The sequence below is a fragment of the Phacochoerus africanus genome, chromosome 2 (assembly GCF_016906955.1).
Source record: "Phacochoerus africanus isolate WHEZ1 chromosome 2, ROS_Pafr_v1, whole genome shotgun sequence".
NCBI lineage: Eukaryota > Metazoa > Chordata > Mammalia > Artiodactyla > Suidae > Phacochoerus > Phacochoerus africanus.
This window is the reverse complement of record NC_062545.1, coordinates 171,630,148-171,644,873: the sequence shown is the minus strand read 5'-3', so window position 1 is coordinate 171,644,873 and position 14,726 is coordinate 171,630,148. Positions and strand designations below refer to the sequence as shown.

At 47.4% G+C, this 14,726-nt stretch overlaps 2 protein-coding genes across 9 annotated transcripts in view; one reads left to right on the top strand and one right to left on the bottom strand.

Annotated features, from left to right (window-relative positions):
* The window catches only part of MYO9A (myosin IXA), a 235,527-nt gene extending 230,601 nt beyond the window's left edge, over positions 1–4,926 (top strand). For all 8 annotated transcript variants that reach the window (XM_047767208.1, XM_047767209.1, XM_047767211.1 and 5 more), the window contains one exon: positions 196–4,926. In XM_047767208.1, the coding sequence (XP_047623164.1) occupies positions 196–659 (464 nt within the window). In that variant the 3' untranslated portion in view covers positions 660–4,926. The remainder of the gene's footprint in view (positions 1–195) is intronic.
* A 3,721-nt stretch (positions 4,927–8,647) lies between these two features.
* Positions 8,648–14,381, bottom strand: NR2E3 (nuclear receptor subfamily 2 group E member 3). Its single transcript, XM_047767213.1, has 8 exons — positions 14,139–14,381; positions 13,471–13,597; positions 13,195–13,298; positions 12,837–13,085; positions 12,560–12,738; positions 11,497–11,743; positions 11,141–11,246; positions 8,648–9,009 (listed from the first exon to the last, which is right to left on the bottom strand). Exons 1-8 carry the CDS (start codon positions 14,218–14,220, stop codon positions 8,877–8,879), a joined length of 1,227 nt encoding a protein of 408 aa, XP_047623169.1. The 5' UTR covers positions 14,221–14,381; the 3' UTR covers positions 8,648–8,876.
* Between the last annotated feature and the right edge of the window lie 345 nt (positions 14,382–14,726).

The window sequence follows — 14,726 nt, the reverse complement described above, 5'->3', positions numbered from 1 at the left end:
TGAAACAATATAGATAGTGTAGAAATGGGTGGTAAGCTCTTCTCAAGTTGTGACTCTGCACAAAGTAGGTCAACCTGGACCCTCCAGATCTTAGCCCACCCACCTTTGCATGTGAACAGTGACAACTCTTCATCACATAATTATTTTCTTTAGAGGGAACTGTAATTTACAGCTTTGGTCTCTTTCTTAAATCAGAGAGAAGCTTAGCCCTTATTTCCCTGAAGGCAGTTGGCAAGTCTGAACCTTCAAGCAAGTTGCGGAAACAGCTGAAAAAGCAGCAAGACTCCCTGGATTCAGTGGACTCTTCGATCTCTTCTTTATGTTCATCTAACACTTCATCTTCTCATGGGACCAGAAAACGATTTCAGATTTATTCCAAATCTCCATTCTACCGAGCTGCCTCAGCTGGTGAGGCCCTGGGAATGGAAGGACAATTGGGCCAGACCAAATGCCTAGAAGACAAGCCTCAGTTCATCAGCAGAGGAACCTTCAACCCTGAAAAGGGCAAACAAAAATTAAAGAATGTGAAAAACTCACCTCAGAAAACCAAAGAGACCCCAGAGGGGGCAGTTGTGTCTGGCCGTGGAAAAACAGTGGACCCAGATTGCAGCTCCACCCAACAGCTAGCTCTCTTTGGAAATAATGAGTTTATGGTCTGAACTGGCAGATGTGTGTCCCTTTATGACTACAGAGTGGTAAACACATCTCATCTTTGGGGCCTGTTCTCATCACCTGGTCCACAATGTCTATCCTAACTGTGGTCCTACCTCTTGCCTAAGCATACAACCAAGACCTTGTGTGCTATCTTCCTGGGCCTCCTGCTGAATTGGAAAGGTTTCTTTGAAGCCTGCTAGGGATGGTGCCAGCTGTGCCTTGGCTGCTGTATTTCACTAGAGATTTCACTAAGAAAAGCACCCAGGGCCTGGGGATTTGGGTCAGTTGTGGAGGTCTTTGTAGTTGCCTCTCCTCCCTCCTCTTTTCCCTTCCCAGAGGTGAGTGTGGAACTGGGGAGGGGGACATTGTGGGCCAGAGGGACCCACTGATTTCTGACATTCAAAAAAAATACAGAGATCTTTCTTAACCATGAAAGCAAAAGCCTTTGGGTTTATTTTGGGATAGTTAGGAGCTGGGGTAGAATATAATTTTTTTCCAAGGATTTATAAACAAAAAGCCTAAGCCCTCTATTTTAAGATTTTTGAAAAACACTCCGTGTTATATTCTGGGGAAAGTAAAAAAGTAATTGTCTCCATTAAGCCATCTGAGCATGTCTTGGACAGCTGTGGTTACACAATGAAGAAGAGAATATGTGTTTGGTTTTTTGAGGATGTTTGATGTCATAATAATCAATGCTGGTTTAACTCCTAGTTAGTTCCTGCCAAATATATTGCATGGGCTAAAGTTCAGTAGCCACACTCTTCTTAAATTCCCCGATCCTAGAATCAGGTTCCTCTAATACCTTTTAAATGTCCCAGAGACATGGTGATCCCTAAACGTGAGGGTTTAATCCTAATCCATCCAGGCTTTTCTCTTTGTATAGATTAAACTAAAAAGCATATGTGAACCTATTTATCTGCTGGTGAATTTCCACCATGAGCTCAGACAAGTAATGTGACCATTTAATCACTGCTCCCCAAACATTTACACACAGCACTGCATGATAAGTGCTACAGAGAGCTGCCAAAAATAAAAGTTTTAAATACCACCCATCTAACTTTTATCTTCTTTTCCTCAGACCATCAGTATTAAATAGATGAAAAAAACAAACAAACAAAAAACAAGGACTACTTGAAGCTATTTTTTGTTAATATTCTGGTTACTGAAGTTTACTGTAAATATATATGTAAAGTATGCATATTTCTTTCTAACCGTATGCTTTCTTCCTCCCCATGGAATTTCTTCCCACAGATTAGGGCCATTGGACATGGTGGTGAGAGCCACTCATCGCTGGGTGGAGGGAAAAGTCAGGCCATCTTTCTCAGCACTGGGTGTCTCCATGTACCTGAGTGATAAAAGCATTTTAAGCTTCTTAGCATTTGTGGGATTAGAAATCTGTTTTTGCTATTTATAATATATGGAAAATGAAACATGATACCCTTGAGATAAGTATGTGAAAATGTTTATTTTTAAAGTTAACTAAATGCAATTTGTCTAACTGCCACATGCACTGTTCTAAGAAAGAGCTAATTTACCATCTGTAACTGAATTTTGGTTATTTCTCCTTTTCATACTTGCTTGATGTGAAGTTATGGAAATATTAAGACTTGTGTTAAGGCAGAGTCTCTCCTGTTACACAACACTGAACCTCATGCCACTGCCTCCGTGGTTATTGTCGAGCCCCAGAGGCCAGACATGGAACATCATTCTCAGTGGCAGCTACAGGTACAGGAGGCTTAACCTCTCCCTGGTTTGGATTGAGAAATGACCTCGGAAAAGGAATCTTTTAAAATCTCCAGAATGATGATGGTTAGTGAGTAAATGTTAGATTTTGCATCCCGCAAACATCTGCCACCTTGTTCGTGCTGTCCAGAGGAGTCATAAAGGTAAAGCCTTTAAAGATCTGAAGTTCAGAGAGTGTCCTAGAGGAAGACCCACTCCCTCGGCGTGGTTGTGTCAGCGTGGGGATCAGTGGAGCCCCGTGCTGGCCGCGGTCTTTCCTGGTTTCCTTGAGAGGGTGGTCGTCAGCTGGTATTGACTACTGCTCTCCACTTGCTCCAGAACATTGTTTAAATCCACACACAAAAAAAGAGATTACCCCTGTTGAATAGTTTTCTTTGGCCCAGAGGAATGGCCTGGGGAACACATCTTGGTATATGTTCTCCCCTCTAAGTCTTTGTGGATTTTTTTGTTTGTTGTTGTTGTTGTTTTGCAAAATAAGTTTTTGGCAGTTAAAAAACTTCATATAGGTCACTTTATAGGAACCAAGTGATGGATGTTAAGAGACTTTATAATTTTTCTCAGGGACCTAAAACCTGAATTTGGATAAAATTAAATAAATATTTTTTTTTCAGTTGCTAGATTTGTGGATTTCTAGTCATTTAACCAGCTCCCAGAATGGAGGGTGGGGGAGGGGAGATGCACGCAATTATGAGAATGGAGAGCAAGTGTGGAACCCTCCCTTGAAGGAAAGCAAGCTGCTGTTCTCACAGGATAACAGGCGCTGTTGGCCTGGCAAGGAGATGAAGCCCTAACGCTTAAAAACTGTCAGAACCAAGTGCTCTATATCCTTCCCTCTGGTCTTAACTGGTCCCCTCTGTGGTTTAAGTTATGTTCCCACATAACGATTAAGATCTTTAGCCTTAACATGTGTCAGATTTGTGTTTCCCGTTACTCTTCCTTTGCTCATTTTCTTTGATTTCAGATGCCCTGCATGGCAGCAGTGGGGCAGCCCCACATTTGGAGCCCATACTCTAAAATGCAGAGCCTTCTCTTCTCAGTACACATTCCCAGCCCCAAACAGAGCCTGGATTTTTAATCCTCCCCGTTAAAACCAATGTATCCCATATCATGGAAAATGTAATGGAAGCAGAAAAGTATAATTTTAGGATCACATTGTGTATCGCAAAGTGAAGCAAATACCAGAAGGATTTAGGAAGGTGACATGCTTAGTTTGTAATGCACTTTGTACTTCCTACCATTTTAATTATCTTACCACTCTGAGCTTCCGAAAACAAAGGAAATACAGCCTTTTACATAGAGCCTTGCAGAGACCAAGGGACCTGAGGTCAGGGGGTGGGAAATACAAGAACCCAACCTTCTCATGCCTTGGAAACCAGCCACATCTTTCTCACCTTGCTGGCAGGTTAGTGGGGACTTGTCTTCCACCACGATAGGGCTGTTTTCACCATCAGAGAATCCCATCACCATGAGAGGTTAGGGTTGTTTTCACCAACAGAGGACCCCAGAACCATGCTGAAAAGAGGATGTCCAGCAAGATTCTGCAGGTCCACATCAGTGCCTATGGGCCATCGTTTATAACTAGTGAATGTGTACCTTTTACAAACACTTTGGTACAAACACTTTGGTAAACCAGAGAGAAGAAAGTATTCTCAGGATGTGTTCAAAGCTAAGAGTTAATTTTAAGAAAGACCAGATGACTTCCCTCATCCTCCTCTCTCCTCTTTCTAACCCCCCTTGGTGGGGAGCTGGACAGCATCATTCTGTGTTGACTGATGTGTTTGTCTACCTGTAATGTGACAGCTCCTCTTAATTTCGTGATAGTTGGCACTGTCCCCTAATACCATGCTAGCCTTGGTAGTATAATTCCTTGATGTTTGTGGGAGTCTTCTTTCTAAGCTCCTAAAATACCATTAACCACTTCCACATTTGATTTGGTGGTAAAGGGCAAATCAATGATTGTGGAGGTGAATTTATTAGGTCTTGTTGGTCCCTTGGTTGAAACTGTTCACCAAAAAGCCCAAAGAGGTCTCTCACCTTGCTATCCAGTCATACCTTATGCTTATTTATCAGCCCTCTTAGGTTATATAAAAGTTGCACCTTTTGAACCAAGTAATTATATTTACTAAGGGAAAGGTGTGGACTACAAGATTATATTATATTATTTTAATGGATTTAAAGTAATTTATAAGTATGCTGAGTATAAATTTATAAAAGACTGTGTAAGACTGTATTGTTAAAGGACATATCCTGTGAAATATAATATCATTTTACTGTTTAACAGAATAATTCTATAAGAAGAATGATTTGTCTCACCCACAGAACTGATTATATTCCTGATGCAATCAGCAGGCACTGTAATTTCTTTTTTATTTTTATTTTTTGTGGGGGGGCGGGGGGGGTCGGGGAGACATCATCAGTTGTATAAAGTGCAGTTTATGTCACTCAAAATATGCACTGTATGGCTACACAAGAGCAGCTTGATGAACAGATCACTTCATGGCTCATTAAAGAACAAAGCTTCCAAAAGTAGCAGTACGGTGTGGTTTGTTTTCTGACCATCCTGGCTCTCATCCCAACTTACTTCAACACAAACACAAGGAATAACAATGTTTTTTGTTAAAGTGACTTTTTTTTTTTTTTTTAAGAAAAGGACTGAGCCACAGATCGACAAATATAGAGGTGGTAATTATTGGAACTCAATAGAATTCAAGTGAAGGTGAGATTCAAACTGAGTTTTCTGTAATGGATGCTAAGCTGTCAAGACTTCAAGAGTCAGCTCAGAGGTAGGTGGGCAGGGAAGGCAATAAACCTACACTGAGGATCCCCATCAAAGAGGCCATGAAGAAGTAGCAGGAGATGCTCAAGGAGGGCCCTGTGCATCCTTTTGCTCTGCCACTGCACTCTTCTCTCCCTGGGGTTTGCTTCTCTGGATAATTCCTCTGACTCTCAAGTCTCAGCATAAAAGGTGTTTCTACTTGGAAATTTCCTCTTCCCCTTTGAACTGGCTTGATGTCTTGTGTTCTCAACAGCCCCCAGTATTTGTGGCATCAAGAAACTTTGATTAGGCTTCTGCATGCAAGAGGTGAGCCTTTCTTGCTGACCCTTGGATCCCCAGCACCTAACCAGAGATGCCCACACTTATATTTCAGATGAGAGGGTTGAATGAGATCAGGGTTCCCAAATGTTGAATCGAGTCTAAGGTGGAATTGGGGGTGGGGGGAGTCAATTTTTCCCTAAGGTCAAATTTATTCAATTTTTAAAATTCTGAGATCATCCTTACATGTTCTTTTAACGTTAAGTTTACATTCACATTTTGCATTAAATGTACAATGAAATAAGGATAGTGGGTTAAGACTTCCTTAATTGGCTAAATAAAACCTAAAAGTGCCATTTTTAAAAGTTGCCCCTGTGATTATTGAATCCACAACAAACCTTTCCAATTGTGAAGACGAGAAGAGAATTCTAAAGAGGTGCAGACCAGAGTTTTGCCTTTTTTTTTTTAAATTGTTCTTTCTCCTAGACTGGGTAGCAACACAGCATCCTGGAGCCAAGGACATAACCATGAACATAGATGAGACACATGTAGTACCTGTTGAATCTTGTAAGGCATTCCGTACTCTGAGGAGTATGTCACTTCCCAGTTCTGTGTGGCCGTTCATTCAACAGATATTGATTGAGCTCCACAGGCACTGTTCCAGGTGTTGGAGTACATTGGTAAACAAACCCCTTGCCCCTGTGGAGCTTGCATCCTAGTGGGGAAAATCAGTGGTGTCCACCAAATTGAGACTAGTCACCCACAATAGCTGGGTTCCACTACCCGGTTATATGTATTAATTTGAAATGGGTCCTTCTTGGCGTCTTGGAGTCTCTCTCTGTCTTCTTACCTTTTAAGTTCTCCCCGAAGGGTGAAGAGGAGAAGTGTCTCACAAATCTAAAAATTGCAATTGAAAAGAAAAGTCCAAAAGAGCCCACAGAGGCTACTTCTGTGTACTTCACAGTCAAGACACTGCTGGCATTGAGGGAAGAAAAGAGTTTCAAAGCACCCCCTCTCCTGGCAAGGGCCCTACAGGCAATGGAAGAGAGCTGTTACCCATCTGAATTTCAGTGGAGCCAGTTTACAGCAACAGGTTGAATAAATCCTGGGATCAACTGAGAGCCAGATTAGGAAAACAGAAGCCACTTAGTATATTTCAGGTACAAGGGACTTAATATAGGAGTTAAGGGTTTAACATAAACATTGGAAGAACTGGGGAAACAGGTCAGAGGAAACTCCCACACAAGGTCGAGAAAGCCAGCAGATCTGAACCAAAAGTTCTAAAGTTCTCAAGAGCTTGCCTGAAAGCGACTGCAGCTCTAAAGAAGGCTGCTATGAGACCCCCACTTTCCCACACACCTGACTGCCGCTGCCTCCAGAGAACAATGGCTTCTCATTTTCTTCACAAATCTCACGTGATTGCTTTCCTTCCAGGAGCAAATGGTGGGGGACAGGGATCCTGAGAAATGTACTTCCTGACGTCTCTGCAGTGAAGACAAGCGCCTTAAGGGGTGCAGGGGTGGGGTACGAATGCCAGGTCGGCAGCAGCTAATTCAGCATATGTACCTCCTCTAATTCCCCAAGACTTCTTCCTGGAGACCCCAAGCAATCTTTTTCCTAATGTGTAATTGCTGTGTTCACACATTCCAGCCTGTGAACTGCAGCTGGCTGCCTTTGCAGTCTCATGTTCTTAAAAGCAAAACTGTAGGATAATATTCAGGACCAATTTGGTGATATTTCAACCAAGTTTCTCGCTAACATGCCTTTGCTTAGGCTTTCTGTATGTGGGCCTTTAAACCTTATGGATAAAACTTTTGATAGGGAATTGGATATTATAATGGCATTATAAACTTTACAGGACCCATATAACTACTTGAGTAGGTTGCGTGCTTAAGTGGGAAGGGCTTCAGCTGGGCAGTATTTGCCATACTCTTTCCTCTCTGGGCACCTGCCCAGCTGTTATCACATCCAGAGCAGTGTGTTTGGAACTGAACCATCCTTCATCAGGCCAAGATATCTCTGGGTAACTAGGAGAATTCAAAAAAGGCCAAAGGGCAGGGAACCTCTAGGATTTCACAGATTTCTTACATGACCTTTGACTTCTTGGCCTTAGCATGTCTTCTTTGAAGATGGAAAATGCAACAGAATTGTTCACTGATTCCAGGGGCAGAGGACCACGGGGAAGAGGCAGTGCCAAAGTTAAGTAGAGTCGCACTAAGCTTTTGAGTCCTCTCTAAGCCTCAGCTTTTTTGTTTATAGATGGGGATGACTGGTCCCTTGCCAGAGTTCGTCTGAGGGTTAAATAACAATGTACATTCAGTGTTCAGTTCACTGCCTGCTGTATGAAGTTCCTGATATACGTTAACTTTATAAAAATTATTTTCTAGGTTTTCTGGATCTGTCTTTGAAAAGGATGAGGTTTGTCTGAACTTTGGTTTTCCATGAGGAATTAAGAAGAGATGGAGAGTCCCCTTCACAAAAAGCACCCGCGGCTGCCTTGTTTTGAGGTGTAGGATGCTCACCTTTGTTTATAGAGAGGTGAGGAAGGATGAAGAAGAGCAAGATGGAGAGAAGTTGGGTTGTTGAATCCTCTGGGAGATTCTTCACTGGGTTTGAATTCATGGCACCTGGACTCCTACTCAAGTGGAAACCAGATGGAACTCAAGACCCTGAGCTCACAGCTTCGGTGCCCTCAAAGGGAGAGCCTTGGCCACCTTCATTTTCCTGTTTATGTTTTTTCACTTTTTTTTTTTTTTTTGAGGCCTAACAATAAAGTGCACAAATTTAAAGTGCACAGCTCAATTTTTATGAATGAATAAATTTGTGAAACCCATCATATAATACACAATAGAAAAGAATATGAAAAAGAATATATATAACATACATATATATAACTGAATCACTGCTTTATACCAGAAATGAACATGACATTGTAAACCAACTCTACTTCAATAAAATTAAAAAAAACTGCAAAATCAACACCTGATCAAAATAAGGAACATTTCTGGCATACCTGAAGGCTCTCTCAGACCCCTTCCCAATCAACTCCACCCCCACCCCGGAGGTAAGGACTATTCCAACTTTTACCACCATTGCTAGTCTTGCTGTTCTTGAACTTTATATAAGTGGAACTTGTTGCCTGAATGCTTTTGTCCAACATTTATGTCTCTGAAACTTATCCACGTTGCCACATATTATTGATGGTTCATTCTGTTTTATTGATGTTTTCCATTGCATGAATACACCATGATTTATTTATTAATCCATTCTACTCTCAATGTACAGTTTGGGGCTATTATGAAAAAAAGCTGCTATGAACACACTTGTACTATCTTTTGGTGGACATTGCTGCTAGGGACACACACCTGTGAGAGCAGTTGCTGAGTTAAAGTGTAGGCAAGTGTTTAGCTTCAGTTGGTTTTCCAAAGTGTTACTTCCACCTCCACTAGTTTTTGAACATATCACAAAGGAGCTTCTCCATTGGGGTATTCCCTATGGTCTTGCGAAAAAAGAGGAGCTCAACACGTTCAGAAGTGAGAAACCTCAAAGATGGGAGAAGCAGGAGCAATTTCCCAAACCTGAGCAGGAGAGAGGACACCATCAGTTTGATTATAAGCTTCTGGGCATGAGTCCTGAGGGCAGTGCTGTCCCAAGAAAGGCAGAAGGGGGAAGGAAAGGATGAGAGGTACCCAGGGAGGGTAAGGAGGAATTTTGAGGAAAGGTCCCATTCACCAACACCTGACCGGCTGTGATCCTCCAATGTTTAGTTGAGGAATGTGATGAAAACAGTGAATATCATTTATTACACATAAAGATTGTAAAGTGAGGAGTTTCCATCGTGGCTCAGTGGTTAATGAATCTGACTAGGAACCCTGAGGTTGTGGGTTCAATCCCTGGCCTCGCTCAGTGGGTTAAGGATCCGGCATTGCCGTGAGCTGTGGTGTAGGTTGCAGACGCAGCTCGGATTCTGTGTTGCTGTGGCTGTGGCATAAGCCGGCAGCTATAGCTCTGATTAGATCCCTAGCCTGGAAACCTCCACATGCCGAAGGTGGGGCCCTAGAAAAGACCAAAAAAAAAAAAAAATTGTAAAGTGAGAAATTATATGCATTAATATGTGAGCATATTATTACTAACCATATATCATGATTCTAATGAGAAAGACTAATATCATCTATATTTGAATGAGAATATGAACTCCCAGAGTTCCCATTGTGGCTCAGCAGATTAAGAACCTGAACAGTATCCATGAGGATGCGGTTTTGATCCCTGGCCTCGCTCAGTGAGTTAAGGATCTGGTGTTGCTACAAGATGTGGTGTAGGCCACAGATGCAGCTCGGATCTGGCCTTACTATGGCTGTGGCTCAGGCTGGCAGCTACAGCTCCGATTCAGCCCCTAGGAGGGAACTTACATATGCCTCGGGTGTGGCCCCATATATGAACAACTCCCCTGTGTAAGCCACCTAGGATGATAGAATAACCATTATGAAAATGTTCTGAAATTGAAGCTTAATTTGGGGGGCTGAAATACTCATCCAGAAAAAAAAATAAGTGTAGGTTTAAATAAGAACCATTTGCCAAGGCATGGGTCCCCAATGCAGAGAAGGTGGATGGTGAGGCCCAAGAGACAGAAGGGGCATCAGACCTTCCTTGGGGATGAGGACTGACACCCGGGGGCAGTGCCTGGTGTCAAGGAGGCTGCTTCAGAGTGGGGGCAGCTCCACACTCAGCTTGCTCCAGGAAGGTCCCCGGAAAGCCTCCCCCACCTCCCCATTATCTGCTGCCCTTGTTCTGCTTTCTTTTATGAGAGCCAAGTGAGGGGCACTCAGCAGTTGGGCACCCCTCCCCTGTTTTCCTCTTGACTTTCCTTTTGATTTCTTGACTACCTCTTTTCCCCTCTTTCTTTGTTCCTTCTATCCACTCAAGTGGGCAGGTCTGGCCCATGCCCACTCCCGGAGGCTCTCACATCTGTCATTGCCTTTCCACTCTCAAAGAACAAAATTCCATGGACCCTCCTGGATGATGGTAGTTGTCTGCTTCCCTCCCTGGTTGCAGGCTCTGTGCTCACTGCCATGCCAATCTGCCTGAAGTCCAGCTCTGTGTACCACAATCTCCTCCAAAAACTGCCGTGGCTCCCCTCTGCCTGCCAAATGGGAGATGGCCTTTGGCTGGCCTTCAAAGTCCTGAACAGGCTGGTGCCAGAGTGCCCTTCTGGCTTAGTCCCCCTCCTCCTCACTGGCAGCCATCTGTCATAACTTCCAAACTGGGCTTCTGTCCTAAGAACACATGTATATTTGCCTCTCTTCTCTTTGTAAATGATGATTTCACTTTTTTTAAACCCTATCTTTCTCCAAGTCCAGCCCTGTCTCCACAAAGTCCTTCCTAGCCCTGCTTTGCAACCCCACTCCCAGTGGGTCTCTGTCTCCTTCAGATACATTCAGCCCTCACTACCTGACTAGGCTGGTCCTCACCTTCAGCGTGGTCACTTTGCTTGCATTCCTGAGAGTCGGCCAGTTTGCTTTATGCCCATTTTGGTCCCTACCCGGGGGCCTGGCATGGTGCCTGGTACGCAGAAGATGTTGGCTATGTGCAGATTGCACTGAGATCCTTGTGCTCTCTAGTCAGTGCATTCCTGAGATGATGTCAGAGAGGTGGGGAGGGGGGAGAAGAGCTGAAGGGATAGAAGGGCAGGGAGGCATGGGCTCAGGTCACCTCACAGGCTGGCTGGGGTGGTGGGCCTTGCTGTGCTGGCTCAGCATCACTTGGGACTGGTCCTGCAAGGCCTCCACGTGCTCAGGATCCTTGAGGCCCCGTGTTTCTGGAGGAAAGCAACAGCAGCAGTGAGCTTCTCTCCTGGTCCCTCTGCCCACCTCACAGTCTGCAGGGCCTGGGGAGAGGGTTGAGCCCAGCCCTGCACGCTTCCCCTCCTGCCCCGAGGGAAGAAATCTGCACACTTCCGCATTTATGTGGGTGATGGAGGGAAAGTGAGAGGCAGAAGGAAACCACCAGAATTCCCCTTCATCATCCCCAACCACTCTCCTCCACGGCTGGGGCAAAGACTCAGCTACCTGGTTTGAAGAGGACCAGGGCCTTCATGCAGGCGAACTCCGTGGGGTCCACTGCCAGAGCCCGGAACCGTGAGATAGTTTCCTGCAGGACACGAGTCTCTGCACTGGCCAGCGCCAGCCGACCCTGGGAGCTGCCAGCCGCAGAGGCCTCAGGCGGAACCAGCAGTGGGCAGCTGTCCAGAGGCAGAGACCACTGTATGGCTCCAAGGAGGAAGAGTTCACTCCATGCCTCTTCCAGCAGGATCACCTGTGCCCAGAGAGGGGGCAGGTGTGAAGGCTGATACACAGCTCCCTCTTCTGGCTCAGCCTGGAACCTCTGCCTCCTTCTCAGGTGCTCTAGGAAAGGAAGAGCTGGACCCCCATGTGTGGAATGTTCTGACCTCTGCCTGACATCAGCCAGGGGTTCTGGAACGTGGCACCACCTGGCCCAGATGCCTAGGCTCTCACATACTCTCATGGGATCCATCCAAAGCCTCAAGTGGAACATTAAGGAAAGCATGGAGCCGTGGGAAGCTGGGCAGCCATAGGGACCCTCCCCACCAGCACCCTATATTGAGTCTATTCAGTAGATTCAGCCTGGCTTCTGAGCTGCTCTGTCCAAACCACTGGCTAAAGTCCCAGCCTCAGTATGCCTGTCTTCCTGACTTCACTATGACAGGTCCTCTTGCTCAGGAGAATCCCAGAGGGGTGTCCTAAAGGTAAAGAGGCTGGGCTGAATCTTAAGCCCCAAATCAGGGGTCTTTGTGTTCTAAGGGAGCCCAGATTGGCCCACTCATGCTGTTTAGGGTGTGCAGACCACCCAGTGACATACAGAGCATCTGTAGGGTCCAAGCGTTTGTCTCAGAGGAAAGAACCAGAGGGTCAGAGACATGGCCTTCAAATTCCTGGTCCCTGTGTGTCCCCTGGCCACCATTGTCCCCTAGGTGCATACCCCAACCATCATCACTGCCCAGAGATGTAGCACCTCCAACATCACATCCCTGGCTACCACCTTGCAGCCACATGCACAGGGATGGAAGCGCCCCCAGCCAAGCTGACCTCCTTGGGCCCCCAGGGGGTCTACCTGATCCCGGAAGGGCAGGCTGGAGAACACAGGCAGGTTCTTGGCCCACTTGACAGCCATGAAGAGCAGACGAGCCGATGTCTCATGGATGCTGTCCAGGCCACAGGGGGAGGAGGAAGAAGAGTATGGGGACAAGGGGAATTCGGGGTCATTGCTGGTGACATCGATGTTCTCATCCACTGTTGGAGGAGGTTTTGCATCAGGGAACAGGGAGTGCTCAGGGGCCGGGGTGTGGGATAAAGGAAGGTCCGAGGAGCTCAGCCATCCTCCCACTCACCATCCTCTGGCTCCAGCTTAGCACAAGTTTCAGCGGTTATCAGGCTGGCCATGAAGTGGTGGTGCCCTGGAGGTGTGAGGGCCTGGGGTCCCAAGGCTCTGGCTGCAGACACAGGCATGGGGCCTCGGGGGCTGGGCCCTGCCGGGGTCGAGGGAGCTGCCAGGGGCTCCAGCTGGTGCTCTGGGTCTGACTCCCTGCTGTCCAGGCGAACCTGGGCGGTGCTTCTTGGCTGGCGCTCATTCTGCACAGCTGGGGGGGGGGGCCGTGGGGGGGAGGCGAGAAGGGTCAGACACCCTGTGGGTCAAGCACACACCCCCATCACTTCTGCCCCGCTTCTCCACGTGGGCTCCCCACTCACCATCCTGGTTCATGCCCGCCTGTAAGCACTTCTTCAGCCGGCAGGCCTGGCACTGGTTGCGGTGGGCCTTATCCACGGGGCACATCCCTGCCCCCATCTGGCACCTGCCGGTGGAGGGGAGCCCCGGGGGGTCAGGCTCCCACCCAGGCTCTGGGTGGTGTGCTTTGGACACGTTTGCCTCAGCTCCTTCTTCCCTGAACATCCTCTATCCCTCCCGGGGATCTACAGGGACGGGAGGCCAGAGCTCCTCCAGGTGGGCGCCCTGCCCTGCCTCACCTGTAGATGAGCCGCCGCCTCACGCTCCTCTTGAAGAAGCCGCTGCAGCCATTACAGGCATAGATGCCGTAGTGCTTCCCACTGCTGCTGTCACCACACACGCGACACTGGAGCGAGGGTCCTGTGCCTGAGGGGAAGCGGGTAGGTACTATACCCCTTCCCACCTCCTCAGGAACCCCTCCACCTCCCTTCCCTTCCTGGCCCCAGGTTCCTACTCACCCGTGTTTAGACACACCCATGTCCCCCCCCAAATCTAGAAAAGCATCTCCCTTATGAAGCCCCCCATCTCCTCTCCCCTCTCTCCATGACCAGTTCTCAACAAGAGTTTTCTCTCTGCACCCCTCCTCTTCCCTCTGTCTGCAGGTGGCTTCAGGTTCCACCAGGCACAAAAGCATTTCTGACACCACCTCTAGGGAACTCTGCTCCCAGTCCCTCAAGGCGCTTCTCTCTCCTTTCCTCCCCTATCTGCTCAGCTGTCAACCTGACCACCCCCCCCTACCCCCGCCACCATTTCTAGGGTTCTGGGTTTGCCAGTAGGTTTCCTCACACTCTCCCACAGTCTTTGGGGCTTGGCGTGAGTTGCTCTGGCTCCTTTCATGGTCTTTGCAAACCTTTGGCCCACACTCTGCTCCCCAAGGGCCCAGATTCTACCTCCAGGAAAGCCATACCTGTCGGCTCCTCCCCCAGGCCCCACCTGCCTGGAGACTCCTTCCTGGAGGCAGCCACTGACGCTGGCACAGCTGCAGCCATGTTGGAAGTTGTGGGAGCTATTGGCCTGGTCCTGGCCAGTCCCAGGGCAGCGTCTACCGTCCTGCCTAAGGGAGGCCTCAGGATCACTGGGCCAAGCCCAGCCTTGGGCTTCCCCTCTGAACTTCTGCCTGTTTGTGCCCCCGTCTCTCCTCTATCACTACTCCTCCTCTGTCTTTGTCACTCTCCCTCGTCTCTCCTCTCTGTGCTCCTGCCTCCTGTCCCCTCTGACTAAACTCAGGAGCTGCCCCAACTTCCCCTCACAGCAGCAGCTCTGGCTCGAGGAGATTTCTCCCAGGGCAGTGCTGGTCGCAGCTTATGATCCTCTTAATCTTTACTGTCTCCACAGGGGATCAACCGGCCACACCTGCGGCATTACCAAGGTGCCCCTGGGAAGCCGGTCAGTCCTGCTGCTCACACACCAGCTCCCGGGCTGCCCCAGCTCCCCAGGTCCGTCCTGCCTTGTGCTCTCATGCTGTTCCAGTCATGAAGGGGGATGCGGACTCCAC

Bases quoted from the DNA above. Each gene is read 5' to 3' on its own strand.
- NR2E3 (XM_047767213.1), bottom strand. From the start codon at position 14,220: ATGGCTGCAGCTGTGCCAGCGTCAGTGGCTGCCTCCAGGAAGGAGTCT. The intron at 13,598-14,138 runs GTATGGCTTTCC...GCTTCCCCTCAG, and splicing joins CCTGGGGGAGGAGCCGACAG to GCACAGGACCCTCGCTCCAG. The intron at 13,299-13,470 runs GTGAGGCAGGGC...CTCCACCGGCAG, and splicing joins AGGCGGCGGCTCATCTACAG to GTGCCAGATGGGGGCAGGGA.